General features: G+C 37.1%; 1 protein-coding gene across 4 annotated transcripts in view; it reads left to right on the top strand.

The window, feature by feature from the left end:
• nek11 (NIMA-related kinase 11) overlaps nt 1-15,822 on the top strand; it is a 65,939-nt gene that overhangs the window by 12,866 nt on the left and 37,251 nt on the right. For all 4 annotated transcript variants that reach the window (XM_081388244.1, XM_081388243.1, XM_081388246.1 and 1 more), the window contains 6 exons: nt 847-1,012; nt 9,071-9,189; nt 9,418-9,482; nt 11,003-11,129; nt 13,072-13,221; nt 13,546-13,624. In XM_081388244.1, the coding sequence (XP_081244370.1) occupies nt 847-1,012; nt 9,071-9,189; nt 9,418-9,482; nt 11,003-11,129; nt 13,072-13,221; nt 13,546-13,624 (706 nt within the window). The remainder of the gene's footprint in view (nt 1-846; nt 1,013-9,070; nt 9,190-9,417; nt 9,483-11,002; nt 11,130-13,071; nt 13,222-13,545; nt 13,625-15,822) is intronic.

Here is a 15,822-nt window from a genome sequence, read left to right as displayed (position 1 = left end):
CTCATTAACAACTTTTTTATTTATTTTCCCGGTTGGATTAGCTGTCAATCTAGAGCTTTCTGTGGAAGTGAATGCTTGAATAGAGTATATACTCCATTTTTATTGCTGTTTCTGTCATTTGATACACTGGTACACTGGTCAAAAGTATAATGAAAGAAGTCTCTTATGCTTACCAGTTCTGCATTTATTTGATCAAAAATACACTTAAAATAGTAATATTATGAAATAAAAAAATAAAAAAAATATTCTATTTTAATATATTTTTAAATATAATTTATTCCTGTGATGGTAAAGCTGAATTTTCAGCATCATTACTCCAGTCTTCAGTGTCACATGATCCTTCAGAAATCATTCTAATATGCTGATTTGGTGCTCAAGAAACATTTCGTGTTATTATTAATGTTGAAAACAGTTTAAAAATAAAATATTATCAAGAAAAACTGTTTTCAACAATGATCATCATAATAAGACCCATTATTAATAAATGAGCACCATTAATAATTGATAATATTTGAGCATCAAATCAGCATATTAGGATGATTTCTAAAAGATCATGTGACACTGAAGTCTGGAATAATGATGCTGAAAATTCAGCGTTGCCATCACAGGAATAAATTACATTTTGAAATACAGTAAAATAGAAAACGGTTATTTTAAAAGTAAAATCATATTTCACAATTCTTATGTTTTTACTGTTTCTGTGATCAAATAAGTGCAGCCTTGGTCAGCACAAGAGACTTAATTCAGTGTAAATTGCATTCAGTATTGAAGCATTAATGATGCTCAGATATTAGAATTTAACTCAAGGTATGTTATTTACCCTCCTCACTGTGGTTTATTGTGCAGGAAGGTGCTAAAAGAGATTCATGTTGGCGATCTGAAACCCAATGAGACGGTCCATGCCATTCAAGAGGCTCAGCTTCTCTCTCAGCTGAACCATCCTGCCATCCTCAAGTTCTACACCAGCTTCCTGGAGAGAGACACCTTCTGCATCATCACTGAGTATTGTGAGGTAAACTGCCTTCTGAGAACAACTGGTTTGGTTTCCTTTAGTCTCTATTTGTCGTAATAGGTCTGAAGCAAGTCACATGATCTGGTCTTGGTAAACAATGTTGACCTGTTGTGATCACATTATTAGCAAATGTCATGTTATGTCCTTGAAACACACACTGGGATAGAAATACTATTTGCAGAGACGTTCCTAATGAAAGTGAGTGATACACCGTGACCGTGTCCTAACCAGATGCGATGCGACAAGATTCCAACGACAAATAATTTGTCTGTTCCACACTAGACGCGACACGACTGCAAGATGCGTAAAAATCAATCAAAACCCACAGCCAATCAGAACAGCGTGTGGGTGGAGTATCGCAGCAAGTGCACAGCACCAGAGAGTAATCTTGACGGCACTCGCAAGAAAATGGATAATTATATAGCCTAGTGAAAGGGTCACTTCAGGAACATCCCTTTCCTTAGAGCCTAGGCCTTTATAAAATGTGATTTCCTTAGGGCCTAGGCCTTTATAACATGTGATTGTTTTAAAGACAACATGAAATCAAAATGACATGCTCCTGGTGGCATTGTTCAGGATTCATCTGTGCAAAAAGTTTCTTTTTTTTTCTTTGAATTTACTTTTGTAAACATATCATGTAATGGAGGTCATATGGGTTGCACATGCCCTTTGGTTGACTTCCTAGTCATAATTCTGTATGTATTTGCTCTGAACCAGCTTTCCATCACTCTGCTTGCACTGTCCAGCTCCTCTCCCATCTCTGCAGAGCGTTTTCTGTGTTCAGCGATGGATCAGGGATGCCTAGAGCATCCCGACATCGCCCAGAGGTCACGCTCATCTCCTCTACAGTCTCTGTGTCTATCTCACCATCTGATCTTTTCATCTATTCCTTGCTTTAAGACATATCTGCAGGTCAGACCTGGCTCATGTCATCTCTGCCCTATGCTTTGGAAGGTTTGGCCAGTGATTATTACATTTTGCACATCTCTGTTTCTTTGGCACTCAAGAGTTAAACTCTCAGTGAATTTAATGGACATTCCCATCCTTTAAAAATCAGGAATGAAATCTCTGCTTGTTTCTCCTAGAAAGCATTGAGAATAAATGGAGAGCAAATTAAGACTTTTGGTTTATCTGCTTCTCTGATTTCTGAGATACTAAAACATACACTAATCTTATCTAGAGTTTTAGAAGAGATCTCAAATGTCACAAACTCTGCTAAGGTCCAACAATTGTCTCATTTGTGCCCATTTCTATTTCTCTTCAGGTGAAATATAAGGTGAAACATGTGAGACAAAGGTGAAACTTAGATTTAGAGAACTCAGTGAAGTTACTCAGAAAAGTTTTTTTTGTTTTTAACTGAGATGCTACAGCAGCTCTATAATGTTACCTTGGAAGTGTGTTTCTTACCCTTGGAATGTTATGGAAATAGCTTGACTTAGGACACCACACTGATTTTTTTCTTGTCCAAATTGCTGTATTAAATTGATGTCAGACCAAGTCCATATGAAATTATTAGTATTATTAGACTTGTCACATAGTTTGAACCCATGTTGATCTGAACCAAATTTTAAATGTCCAACATTTGCAAAAGTGAAAAGTCAAATTTATTTTTTGTAAAACTATCCTCTTCATATCAAACATGACCATATGAGAACACAGATAATTATATGAGATGATGAATTTGTCTAAACATAACCATGATTTTAAAGTGGAAATGAAGCAGGCAGTCAAGTTGATATTATTTAGTCAACGGATTTAATCAAAAATTATGTGACAAACAAGATAGATGTAACCATTTAAAAAAAAAATAATTATAGCTTTTGTAGCAAGGGCGCCGCCATCTTGCAGTACTACAACCTGCGATGTCACTGGATGATTTGTCCGATGGATTAATAAAGATTATTATAATTTCGATTCTGGTCTTTGATTTTTCTGCTTAGTTGCTGCAATCGTTACTAGTAATAGATACTCATGATACCAGGGTTGGGAACCACTGCTCTGTTGGATTGAGATCTGGTGATTGTGGAGGCTATTTAAGTAGTGAACTGACTGTCATGTTCAAGAAACCAGTTTGAGATGATTTGAGCTTTGTGACATGCTACTGGAAATAGCCATCAGAAGATGATACACTGTGGTCATAAAAGGATGGAGGACATGGTCAGCAATAATACTCAGGTAGTGTTAAACAGTGCTTTATTGGTATTAAGGGGCCCAAAGTGTGCCAAGAAAATATCACCATTATAACACCACCAGCAGCCTGAACTGTTGATCCAAGGCAGGATGGATCCATGCGTTCATGTTGTTTACTCCAAATTCTGAATGTCGCGACTCATCATTCTAGAAAACGTTTCCAATCTTCTATTGTCCAATTTTGGTGAGCTTGTGCGAATTGTAGCCTCAGTTTCCCATTCTTAGCTGACAGGATTGGCACCCGGTGTGTGTTCTGCTGCTGTAGCCCACCTGCTTTAAGATTGGACGTGTTGTGTGTGCAGAGATGCTTTTCTGCAGACCTTGGTTGTAATGAGTGCTACTGTTCTATCAGCTTGAACCAGTCTGACCATTCTCCTCTGACCTCTGGCTTTAACAAGGCATTTTCGCCTACAGAACTGGATGTTTTCTCTTTGAACCATAGAGACTATTGTGTCTGAAAATCCCAGTACATGAGCAGTTTCTGTAATACCCGTTTGGCACCAACAACCATGGCATGTTAAAAGTCACTTGAATGATTTCTCTTCCACATTCCAATGCTCAGTTTAAATGTAGCATGTATCATGTCATGGCTGATTAGATATTTGCGTTAACAAGCAGTTGAACATGTGTATCTAATAAAGTGGCCAGTAGTACTATATAAATAGTGCTACTATTTTATTTAAATAGTAAATACACATTATGATAGTGTTTGTTGTACTGAATTAGTTTTTATAGAAATGATTGGGACTGGATAATTTTCATTACTGTATTACAATAATGAGAATGATATTTATCCCATAACAATAATGAGAATTTGAGGGGGAAATGTTCTTTGTCATGAAAATATTGTCACAATGGAAAAACCTTAATTATATCTTAAATATTTTTTTAAAGGTTGAATTGATAGTTCATGACCAGATTTTAAATGTCCAACAATCACAAAAGTGAATATTATGTTCTTAAATTTGTCCTCTTTATTTCAAACATGACAATATGAGAACACTGACATCTTAATTTACGTGTGAACTTATTAATCTTACCAGTTATAATCATGATTTAAATAGGATTTTTCTTTTTTTTTACTATCCAAGTTGTACAATATCATATGATTTTGCCATCTCACACAAATTATTATGTCATGAGAATGTTAACTGTTTTCAGGGCTGTATGGTTGAGGAAGTTTAAAAACTTGTGAACTGTGCCACATTGGCAGTTATTGGGCAGAATAGAATGAAACCCAGAAGAAAATGAAACACAACAGCATTTTTACCAGCTGTTGATTCCACATTGTTTCCAAGCTGTTGAAGAATAAAAGATGACAGATGCCATAAAACAGTTTGAACGTTAATACTGCTTTGATTGTGTTTTCTGTGCTCTGGATTACTGCATGCAGCTCTTCATTTCTACATAGATTAAGGGAGATGCCTCCTGTGCTGAGCATGTGCATTGAGTTCCTTTCTCCTAGAGACATGGGATAAAGAATAGGCCTTACAATTGATCTTGTGTCTTTCTTGTTCTCAATGTGACGATAAGGCTCGCTCTGGGTTGCGTTTCCCGTACAACGACGTAAATCGCTGCTTATCTAGTATGATGCATTGTTGAAGATATCAACTAGCTTGTCACGACTGTTTCCTGAAACCGTAGGGTCGCATATTTGTCATTCAACCACGTTGGTTGCTGATGTCATGCAGGTGGTGGAGCAATACATTCTTTTAATGAATCCGTTTGAGATAATTAATGCTAGATTTTTTGCTAGGAATTAAGGACATGGAATCTGAGGTCTAATTCTCATATTTCTCAGTGATTCCTTGATTGTCAAGAAAATAATGTCAAAAACCTTAATATTCGACTGCCATCGACTGCCAGATTTTTAAAAAGCAAATATGCAAGAGTTATATGAGTAGTCTGTGACTGTATTCAACATGTGCTATAAAAGCATAATGGGTACAAATATGGAGCTGGCTTTGTATGTTTACTAATGGCCATGGTGGTCTGGCATACCACCATGCAATTATTTGTGGAAATGGTGCCTTTGATATAGTCACTAGAAACCTATTCTGTTATAAATTAATAGCAAATTTCCTCTACATGACTCACTGCAGATCTCATTACCTCCTACTCCGTTGGATAAATGTCATATATTCATGTTAAGAGACTGAAGCCATAGATACACACAGAGAGAGAGAGACAGAGGGATGATTCTTTGCCCGTGATGGGTATGACGTCTTTTTAGAAACAGCTCTGGCTGGGAATCATTAGGGCATGGGAAGCCTCTGTTATGCTCCAACTCTTTGCCCTTTCAGGAACAAGCACAGACACTTACATAAAGAAAGTGTTTTGATTGCCCCTGAGCACCTTGAACCTGAACGGTTGAACTATACTTGAGAGCTGATAAAGGATGGAGGTCTACTCTCTCTCTCTTCAGTGAGTGAATGTGGCTCAGATCTGTCCATGCCAGTCATCTCATCTCCTTCAGCAGACCAGTCTTCACCCCACCCGCTGTGCCAATATACCTCCCATCTTTGATAATGCATGGGGCACTCAGTATTTTTAGTTGCACTGGTCAATATATTAGTTGTCTTAAACAGACTTGTACTGATTCCAGTGTTCCCAGGATCATAGACAACCTGGAAATTTCTGTTTTAGTTATTTTTTTATGTTTATTTTTTTTTTTTTTAGCCACCGATCTTGACTGAACTTACATTGTATGTTAAATTGGTTAAAATATTATATTAATGCAAATAAATTATATACACCACTGTTCAAAGGTTTGGGCTTGGTAAGATTTCGTAAAGGCTTTGAAAGACGTCTCTTGTGCTCACCAAGGTTTCATTTATTTGATCAATTTAAAAATTCAATATATTTAAAAAAATATATATTTTTGTGTTGACAAAACTGCCATTACTCCAGTCTTCAGTGTCACACGATCCTTCAGAAATCATTCTAATATGCTGATTTGGTGCTTAAAGGGATACTTCACCACTGGAAAGATGAAAGTGTATTTAAATTAGGTCATTTAACATTTTTAGTAGAATTGTGAAATTATTTTAGAAGTTGATGCCTTCTAGACTGAGAAAAGACAGAAAATGTATTTTTGGCTCATGTGGATGAAAGACAACAACTCCCAGAATGCACTTTCTTTGCTGCCCTACGAGGCCACTCCCAAGCCACGCCTACTGGTTACAGAGGGCAGTATCGGAAGAAATTATACAATTAGGCTACTAGTTGACTTGAAACTGAAAAGACGCCGTTTTATCGTGAGTCTCCGTAACGAGTTAGTCCGAGCCTGTTAGTTTAGCTTAAAAAAAAAAAAAGATGGCTGACACTATGCATTATGTGAGTGAGATCCCAAAGTTCAAAAGAACAGCATTAGGTAACACTTTATTTTACAATGTCCTTGTTACATGTACTTACCATTGTAATAACAGTAAATTATGCATAATTACATGCAACTAACCCTCAACCAAATCTTGATCTTACCCAAACCCTATAGTAAGTACATGTAGTTGCTTAATCTTACTGAGTACTTAAATATATAATTACACTATAATAATGAAACCTTAAAATAAAGTGTAACCCAGCATTATTTGAAATAGAAATCTTTTGTAACATTACATTATAAATGTCTTTACTGTCACATTTGATCAATTTAATGGGTCTTTGATGAATAAAAGTATGAATCTCTTACTAATCTGAAACTTTAATAACCAATAGCTCTTTTTTTTTTTTTTTTGTCTCATGCTTTTATAGAAATTGCTCTCTGACGCCCCTGGTTTTGTCACAGTGTCTGGTTGGTGTTCCCTGGTTTTCCCCTAGAGGTCTCTCTTCCCTATTCTGTCATCCTTGCGTCATGAACTACATATCCCATAATGCCTACCTGGACTCATTTGATTATTGCACTCAGCTGTTCCCCATTACCTTGTTTGTATCTGTCTATTTATACCCTGTCTGTTTCAGTGTTTGTCATGGAGTCTTTGTTTTATGTCACAGCACTTCTGACGTTTGCATCTGCCCTGTTCTTGTTTGTTTCTTGTGTTTTGGATTGCCTTACTGGATATTTGACCCTTGCCTGGACTAGTTGTGAGTACGGATTACCCAATAAATACTGCTCTTGGAACTTGCCTATTTCCCTGTGTGTGTGTATCGTGACAGAACTGAAACAGACAGGGTATAAATAGACAGATACAAACAAGGTAATGGGGAACAGCTGAGTGCAATAATCAAATGAGTCCAGGTAGGCATTATGGGATATGTAGTTCATGACGCAAGGATGACAGAATAGGGAAGAGAGACCTCTAGGGGAAAACCAGGGAACACCAACCAGACACTGTGACAGGTTTAGATATATTTGCTAAAAAAAATCAATAAGTTTCATGTGAGATCCATGAGATTTTGATAAATGATAACACTCTCTTGTGTAGTGAGTGAAATGGAGGTACTCCTGGCCTACAGGGAGGTTTTCATTACTTCTGTTCATGCTACAATGCTATTCCAAAATTCATTGGCCAATTAAACCTTTGCACTCATAAAAAGCACTGAAAGCTTTTTGAAAGCATTCGAGGTGGCTTATTGAGTGATGATGGTCATAACCGTAGATAAATATCTAATGGGAGTGACAAATTAGCCCAATCCCAATTACACTCATAATGCGACTCATCCTTCGCTTATACGCGTGGTGAGCCCCACGTACATTGAGCAAATGCTTCCCTCGGGCAGTGAACAAGAGGGCTTATCCAAAGATATGCCTTATGCCTGTCACTGCATTACCGATATAAGACTTTCCTAAGATTTTTCCCAACTCACTCTCTTGAGACATTGACAAATGTCTGTTGTTATTGAAATGAGGGGTGCTGAGTTCAGCGTTGTGTTCAAACTGAGCTCCGCTTGAGTCGTATCATTAGTGGGATTGATTATTCTCTTGGCGGCACTTGGTGAGAACAGAGATCCTTAAATATGCTGCAGTTTTATATGCGCAATCTAATTTCATTGTTATTATGCATATAAGAATTAGTTTACCCGAAAATAAAAATGCTCTTTTGTTGTTTCAAACTTTTGGATCTCATTTGCACTGGTGAGCTTTTAAACTTTGAATTGCAATACTGTTCTAAGCATATATACTATATGTATAGGCCATACTACACAATAAAAGTAAATGGTGTCAAATGTTGTCTTGGAACCAATTGTCATTCAAGGTATGGACTATAACAGTTCAGATATCTTCTTTTGTGTTTCGCAAAAAGAAAGTCACAGGTCTGGGATTTGTTTATTTGAGGGAGGGAGGGAGAAGACATTTTATGTGTATTTACAATTCTTTTGGCAGTAAAGCGTCAGGCAAGATACAGTTTGTTCTTTTATGCTCCATGGAAGGAAAAAAATCCTGTAGGTTTGAAATGACATTGAGTAGGCTTTAATGATTGTAGACTTCATTTTAGGGGGATATTTTTTTTGTTTTACACTCAAAATTATTTTTAATCATCTTTGATCATTAGCAGTGGGGTCTCTGTCTCTCTCTCTCTTTTGCTCTCTCTCACGCTCCCTGCAGAAGTCTCAGGAGACTCTGGGCATCGTGACTGGCGCTGCCAGTGTGCATGTGAGCAGGGAAATGTGGGTTTTGTCTGAAGTGTAAATAGATGCCCAAAGGCTCACATTCTTAAAGAAAGATCAGAGAGAATGAGAGAAACATAGTAAAGTAGACAAAACAGCACATTATTATTCTTTGAAGTATCTTTTTGGAAACAAAGACTCTTTATTTAATCAGCTTTTTGTCTGTTCTATGTAGCTGTGACTAGAGTCCCAGTGCTTCATGCAAAAAAGAACGGATTTTCATTTATAACATGTTTGCCTTTTTATTTTGTCTCTGTTCTTCAGGACAAAGATTTGGACTGTAAGTTAGATGAGCTAAAACGGACAGACAGGGCGTTATCAGAACCTCAGGTCTGTGAATGGCTCTGTCAGCTTCTGTTGGGAGTGCATTACATACATCAGAGGTGAGCAGAGAACACCACTCCTCTTTCACCCTGTGAATAATTCATAACTGACCTATTTTTTTATTTTTACATTCAAAAGCATTTGTTTTATGTCTTTTATTGCTCGCCCTTACACAAAAAATGTGCACTTTGCAAGACAAATATGGCCACAACTGAACAACACATCTCTAAATCTTTGAATCTTGCTGCTTCGGTGTCTATTGATTCTTGTTTGTCTTGCTTAAACAGGAGAATTCTTCACCGAGATCTAAAGGCCAAAAATATATTTCTAAGGAAGAACATTGTTAAGATAGGTAAGCTCTGCTTCGCAGCCCAAAGGATGCTTGATGTGTTTGATGTGCTTGCAACACTTTCAGATGAGACTTTTAATGACACCAAAAGCCCAAACACCTCCCATTTGGTAAAACAGGGCTTTCTTTTATGACAGTTAAAACATTCATCTACAAAGAAACAGGATCATTACCCAGTCAAAAAAAAAAAAAAAGTATGTCAGTCAGCTACGGCAGATAGAAAGAAGCTGTTCTTCTCTGAGGCAGATAATCATCACTTTTATAGTTTCTATCATAAATAGGTGCTTTAATAAACAAAGATTTCCTGTTATACATTTTTTTTGTCATCACAGCATAAAGTTGTCACTTTTAGCTAATTTCTGTGCAAAATAATGTATTTGTGTGTTGTTGTAGGATGAAATTATTCCGTACAGCATACTCTATTCTGTGCATTTGTGTTGCTTTACGTCAGTTTCTCACCTTAGCCTGCCAAAATAACAGGGTTTACTTCAAACTAATTCTCAGGTCACACTGTAAAAAATGAAATGTTGAGAAAACTCATAATATCGTTTCAGCATTATGCAAGATATTGTCAAGTTCTGGCCAAAGTTCTTAACACAACTAAAATGTTTATTTTTGCACTATGAAAAAACGGTCACAATGCATTGAGATTTTGGAGTTCTTCCGGCAAGTGTGCAACAGCTATCCTCAGTACCTCAGCCAACTTGTATTTGTACACTCACTAAATGTTAAATGTATCATTTACTGTATCCAATTAATTTGTGTCAAAGCAAACCACAGGTCTCTTTTTCAGCAGATGTTCAGTAAACAAACCAAGGAAGCTTTCATTTGTCTATTACATTTTAAATGACTGCTTGGCTCTGAAGGAGATGACATCTTGCACGGCTTTTTGTCTCTAAAAAAGAGCTCATCTTGCAACCTAATGTTGTTTCATTACATTTCTACACAGAAAGACACACATAGACCCTCAACAATTACTGTAACACATATAAACCTCAACAGCTGTATAATCATCAAGCATATCATTAGGAATAAGATGAATGCTAAACACACACACAACAAACTATGATGACAAAACAACTACAGAATAATAAAAAAAAGTGAATCAATAGCAATCCCATAACAGTGCATGTATTATTTATGCTGTAAAGCATGCTGGTAACTCCTAAAGCTTTTACAAATCCACAGCATTTGTCCAGTTAAATCTCTTTTAAGCTCTTTTGGGGGACAGTTTTTGGAGGAATATTTTTGGCCTAACATTCATAAATGATTCATATTTCTTACTATTTGTGACTCAAAAAAGAATGTTCAAGTGAGAATCTCAATGAGCATGTGCATGTTAACTCACAAATAGTCTCAACATTCAAAAGCTTATTTGGGGCCATTATAGTGTTTGTTAGTCTAAATAGAAGAGTAAATATTCCTTATTTTGTTACACTGTAAACAATTTCCTTAAGTTTTGTCTGTAAAACTCTTTTTAAAAGGTGTTGTGCTGATGGAACTTTTTCAAACATTCTTTAAAGGTGACTTTGGTGTATCCTGTCTGCTGATGGGGTCATGCGACCTGGCGACTACCTTCACAGGTACCCCGTACTACATGAGCCCTGAAGCCCTCAGCCACAGAGGATACGACTCCAAATCAGACATCTGGTATAAATAACTAAACCATTGAGTCATTTCAGTTCTTAAAGGCACACTATGCAAGATTTGTACCTTTATATAACAGCTTCGATATCATTTCGATGGTAAACGAACTTGTAGTAGGTTGAATCATCCTGATAGCAAAGCGGAGGCGGGGGGTGGGGGGGCAATGCAGGTTTGAGAGGTGGCACACTGCCAAATCTCGCCAGAATCATGACTTGCTTTGCGGCACGACATCACATACATCAACGACATATGAAGCAGCCTCTATGGAAGACACTAGCACGCATTTCAGACGTGAATCATGGCAGAGTCGACGAAGAAAGCGCGGTCAGAAGAGTGCAGAGACGGCTCTGCGTGAGTGGTATTTACGACAGTAACGTTAAATACAAGTATTCCACAGTGACTCTAGGGGTCGCTGTTTGAGAAAAACGGAAACTGCATAGTGTGCCTTTAACCAACCAAGACTTCGGTTATTGCATTGTATAGGTTTTACATTTGCAAATACAGTACACTTAAAGTCAAAAGTTTGGACACACTTTGACTGAATTTATGCTTCTCATGATATTAAAAATGTTATGTTATTTTAAAGGTTCCTCATAATAATGTGTGTGTATATATATATATATATATACTGTATATATATATATATATATATGTATGTATATATATTTCTTCAAGGAGTTTTAGTTCTCAGCAAGTAACTTGCAAAGGTATTCCCTCACAAAGTCAAAACTCATAATCTTTAAAAAAAAAAAAGTCAAATTTTTTTTCTTAATCTTTATGCATTATGCAAAATTGCAGGTAATGAGGTATTATGTTTGATTGCTATCAAATTGCGAGTTCTGGAAAATAAAACTGAGGGGGAAAATAACCAGAAAACAATAAGATAGAATGAAGGAGAGAGAAAAGACAATCTCATTTGCCAAACGGCTACAGGCACTTGCTGTTAATTTAAGAACCATGCGTTTTCTCACACACTCATCTCGATGTGTATGTGCCAGCGAGAGCTGAGGTCTCTGCATGGGAATTGGACTCTTCACTCTGTGCTCTCGAGCCTGCAAGAACACAAGCACGAGACACACTGGAGGAAGGGGGTCACTGTGCTGCTTAATAGAGATAAGCAAGAGAATGGGCTAAAATAGAGACATCCTCTCACAAATTCTTCTTCTTTTTTTCTATTTGTTTGTGTCTCAACTAAAGCGAGATACAACCTTTTTACTATAATGATAATTGCAAATTGTACCAAAGTTCATGTACGATTGTCGCCTATGCAAACAAGTTCGGGGAAAAAAGCACTTTCACACTAACCAAATGAACCAAACAATGATTTTAAAATTAATCTGATCTTCACCAAAAGCTTTAGAGTATATATAACTGAAGCAACGTTGTAAAGAAGAGCGGGCCAAAATTCCTCCAGAATGATGCGAGAGACTGATACTGTCATACAGAAAACGATTCCTTCAACGTTTTGCTGCTAAAAGTGGTTCTACAAGCAATTGAATCATAGGGTGTACTTAGTTTGTCACCCATGGCTTTTCCATTTTGGCTTAATTTTTGTTAAATAAATAATAACACTGTGTAATATGTCATTTGTTGTTGTTCATCTGAGGTTGTATTTACCTCATTTAAAACCAAAAAATTCTAAAGGGTGTCCTTTTTTTCCACATGACTTTATGAAAACAAGCGTCAACAGGGATGCATTTCTTACTTCTGCAGAACATAAAAGATGTTTTGAAGAACGTTGGTAACCAAACAGCTTTGGTTCCCATTGACTTCCATTGTATGGGGAAAAAAATCAGTGGGAGCCACAAACTGTTTGGTTATCAACATCCTTCTAAATATCTTCTTTCATGTTGCACAGAAGAAAGAAAGTCATACAGGTTTGGAGCATCTTTTAATTTTTTTGGGTGGACTGCCCCTATTTCTTTTTATTATTCTCTTTGTGTAGGTCTTTAGGCTGTATTCTCTATGAGATGTGCTGTTTGGTGCATGCTTTTGAGGGGCAGAACTTCTTGGCTGTGGTGCTGAAGATTGTGGAGGGACCTACTCCATCCCTGCCAGAAACATACTCACGGCAGCTCAACTCCCTAATGCAAAGGTACCAGAAACAGATGCTGCCCTGCTCCAGGCACGAATCGGGCTCATGTCATCCCACACCGCCAAGCAATATCTGTCCGTCTGCCCGCTGTGGATGAGTAGATAGACACAAATCAGTGGCTTGTTTGATTCAGCAGTTTTTCAAAGCAGATTATGCAAAATCTGAGCAAGTTTAGAAGCATTCAACTTGAACTATCAGCATTTCATGAGGTCTTAAACATAATTCTCTCTCTCTCTCTCTCTCTCTCTCTCTCTCTCTCTCTCTCTCTCTCTCTCTCTCTCTCTCTCTCTCTCTCTCTCTCTCTCTCTGTTTCTGTGTTGTCAGTATGTTAGAAAAGGATTCTTCACGCAGGATCTCGGCAGCAGATGCTCTGAGGAGCAGGTTCGTTGAGGAGAGCTTGCAGGTGAGGACATGCCGTTGATCAGATCAAACAGACAAGAGGGCATCCGACCAGCTGTTTAGAGTATCTGTTTCAAAGGTTAATGGGAAGGACCAGAATGCACCAGGAAGATTTTGATTGCTGGCCAAGCTCAATAGGTTTCTAAATGTCTGTTATGCATGCTCATCACATCATCGATTCGCCATCACATTTGACTCACCCTGTGCGTAACCTTTTCAGATTGTACTGTTGAAATGTCAGTGATTGGCATTGTTGCTGCTTTGTGATTGTATCGATTGTGGCTTGTCATAGTTCGCCTTGTTCCCCGGCATATATGAATTTTTTTTGCATCTTTCAGGCAAATGATCAGTCTGTAAATGTATAAAAGCTCAGAACATTTTCATGAAAGTTTATTTGAACAGGACAACTTTTCTCTGAAAAGTTTAGATAAATTTGTTTTTCACAGATTTCAATCCAGTCTAAATTTCTCAAACAACCTCTGTAACAAATTGCAGATCAAAGATAAAAAATAAGGACGGTTTGCTCTGGTCTGTACCAAAGCATTTTTTTCTTTTCTTTTCTTATTTCTTCTCTTATTTCTTTTCTTTCCTTTTTTTATTTATTCATAATATTCATAATTAGAACCTTATTTTATTCTATTTGGCCCAGGGCCACTTCAGGCCTTTCACTTTTTTTAATTGATCTTGCACATACATTTTTTTTAATACTTTGCAAACTTAAAATGTACTGCTAAGATCTAGCTGGCTAACATAGATTCAGTTTTGTTGAATTTGCAATATTTAATTAATAATCTTGAAAACATTAGAAAGAATGCATTTAGAAATATATGCCAGTCATTTAACTGTGCATTGAATGCCGTTTTCCAACAAAAGTGTGTTTATTAATTTATAGTTTTATAGCTGCATAATTTACAACTTGTTGCATATTTTCAATTTGTATAAAAATCTGAAAAAAATAAGGTATTTATAGTTTTTAAAAATGAAAAATCGAAATATTTCAAGCAGTTATTTTCTAATAGTGTCAGTGAAAATGTTGGCCCGACCGTGCAAAATTTGAACAGACGAATCCGTGTACCGTAAATTGAACATTGAGCCCTGTAGACGGTTTTAGCTTACTCTTTTCCAAATCCGAATGTGATTATTATATCATATTTTTCACAGCGTTTCTCCTCATGTATTTTCGCTTTTGTCAATTACCATAACTAAAGCTAAACCCCTTCTTGCGCTGCCTGTTACGACTTCATTATAGATCTGGGCCTTTTTCCAACTTTCTGTGTAAAATAACAGTTGGTGGTTGAAGTACTGCTGGCATCTCATCCGATGTAAAAAATAAAATGAAAGGAGGCGAGTCAGTTCACAGACCGCTCAGAACAGCTGCATCAGATATGATCCTTAATAAATCCTTCCCCTAATTATGTACATAATCCATCATTATATCACATACAGCATATCTGTTTTGTTGGATGCAAGCATCCAGATCACAAGACCTTCCATAACGCCCACATCCAGACAAAATGTCTTCTGTTAATAACTACAATCCGAACATCATTTAGAAATCGAATCCAATGGCTGCTTAAACTCCAAGAGCTACTGTACATGTCATTAGTATTTTTCATCACATAAATCATCACACTGAAAATATAATTGCTCTCTAGGCATCTAATCCCATTGATTTTTTTTATAGCCCCTGTTTAATGCGTCTCGGTTACAGTATTTGCAGTTATAGCACCCTTTCATCACTCACATTCATACTGCATTGACTTGTTTACATCAGGGTGCTTAGTAATACGTTTTTGCCTTTGGAAGCTAGTGATCCCCTAACCCCTATCTGAAAGCTCCTGGTTGGTACAGTATGTGTCTTCCACCAGCTATTACACCATCACCATCTCAGAAACATGTAATCAGAGAAGGAGAGGGCATCTAAACCACAATACTCTCTGATGGCTTTTCCCTCCTCTGTTGTTGTGTACAGTTTCCAAGGCTTTCTTCTGCCTGTGTAATTTGCGCCTTACAAATGTCTCGTATTGTTCTTTAAATGTGCTCGTGGCAGATTCCTCCCTGAGGATGATTATATCAGTCTTTCTCTCTCCTTCTCATTTGCTCTGATTCAAGAGTTCTGAGAATTGCAGGAGTGAAACACAGGCCTGTGCGACGGTTTATTCTGATTGAACACTAGCTTTGCTGTTGCTGTTTTGCTTTTTG

This window comes from Scardinius erythrophthalmus (genome assembly GCF_964197995.2).
Source record: "Scardinius erythrophthalmus genome assembly, chromosome: 16".
NCBI classification, from domain to species: Eukaryota; Metazoa; Chordata; class Actinopteri; order Cypriniformes; family Leuciscidae; genus Scardinius; species Scardinius erythrophthalmus.
Note: the sequence above shows the minus strand (reverse complement) of the source record. Positions and strands in the feature narration are given on the sequence as shown.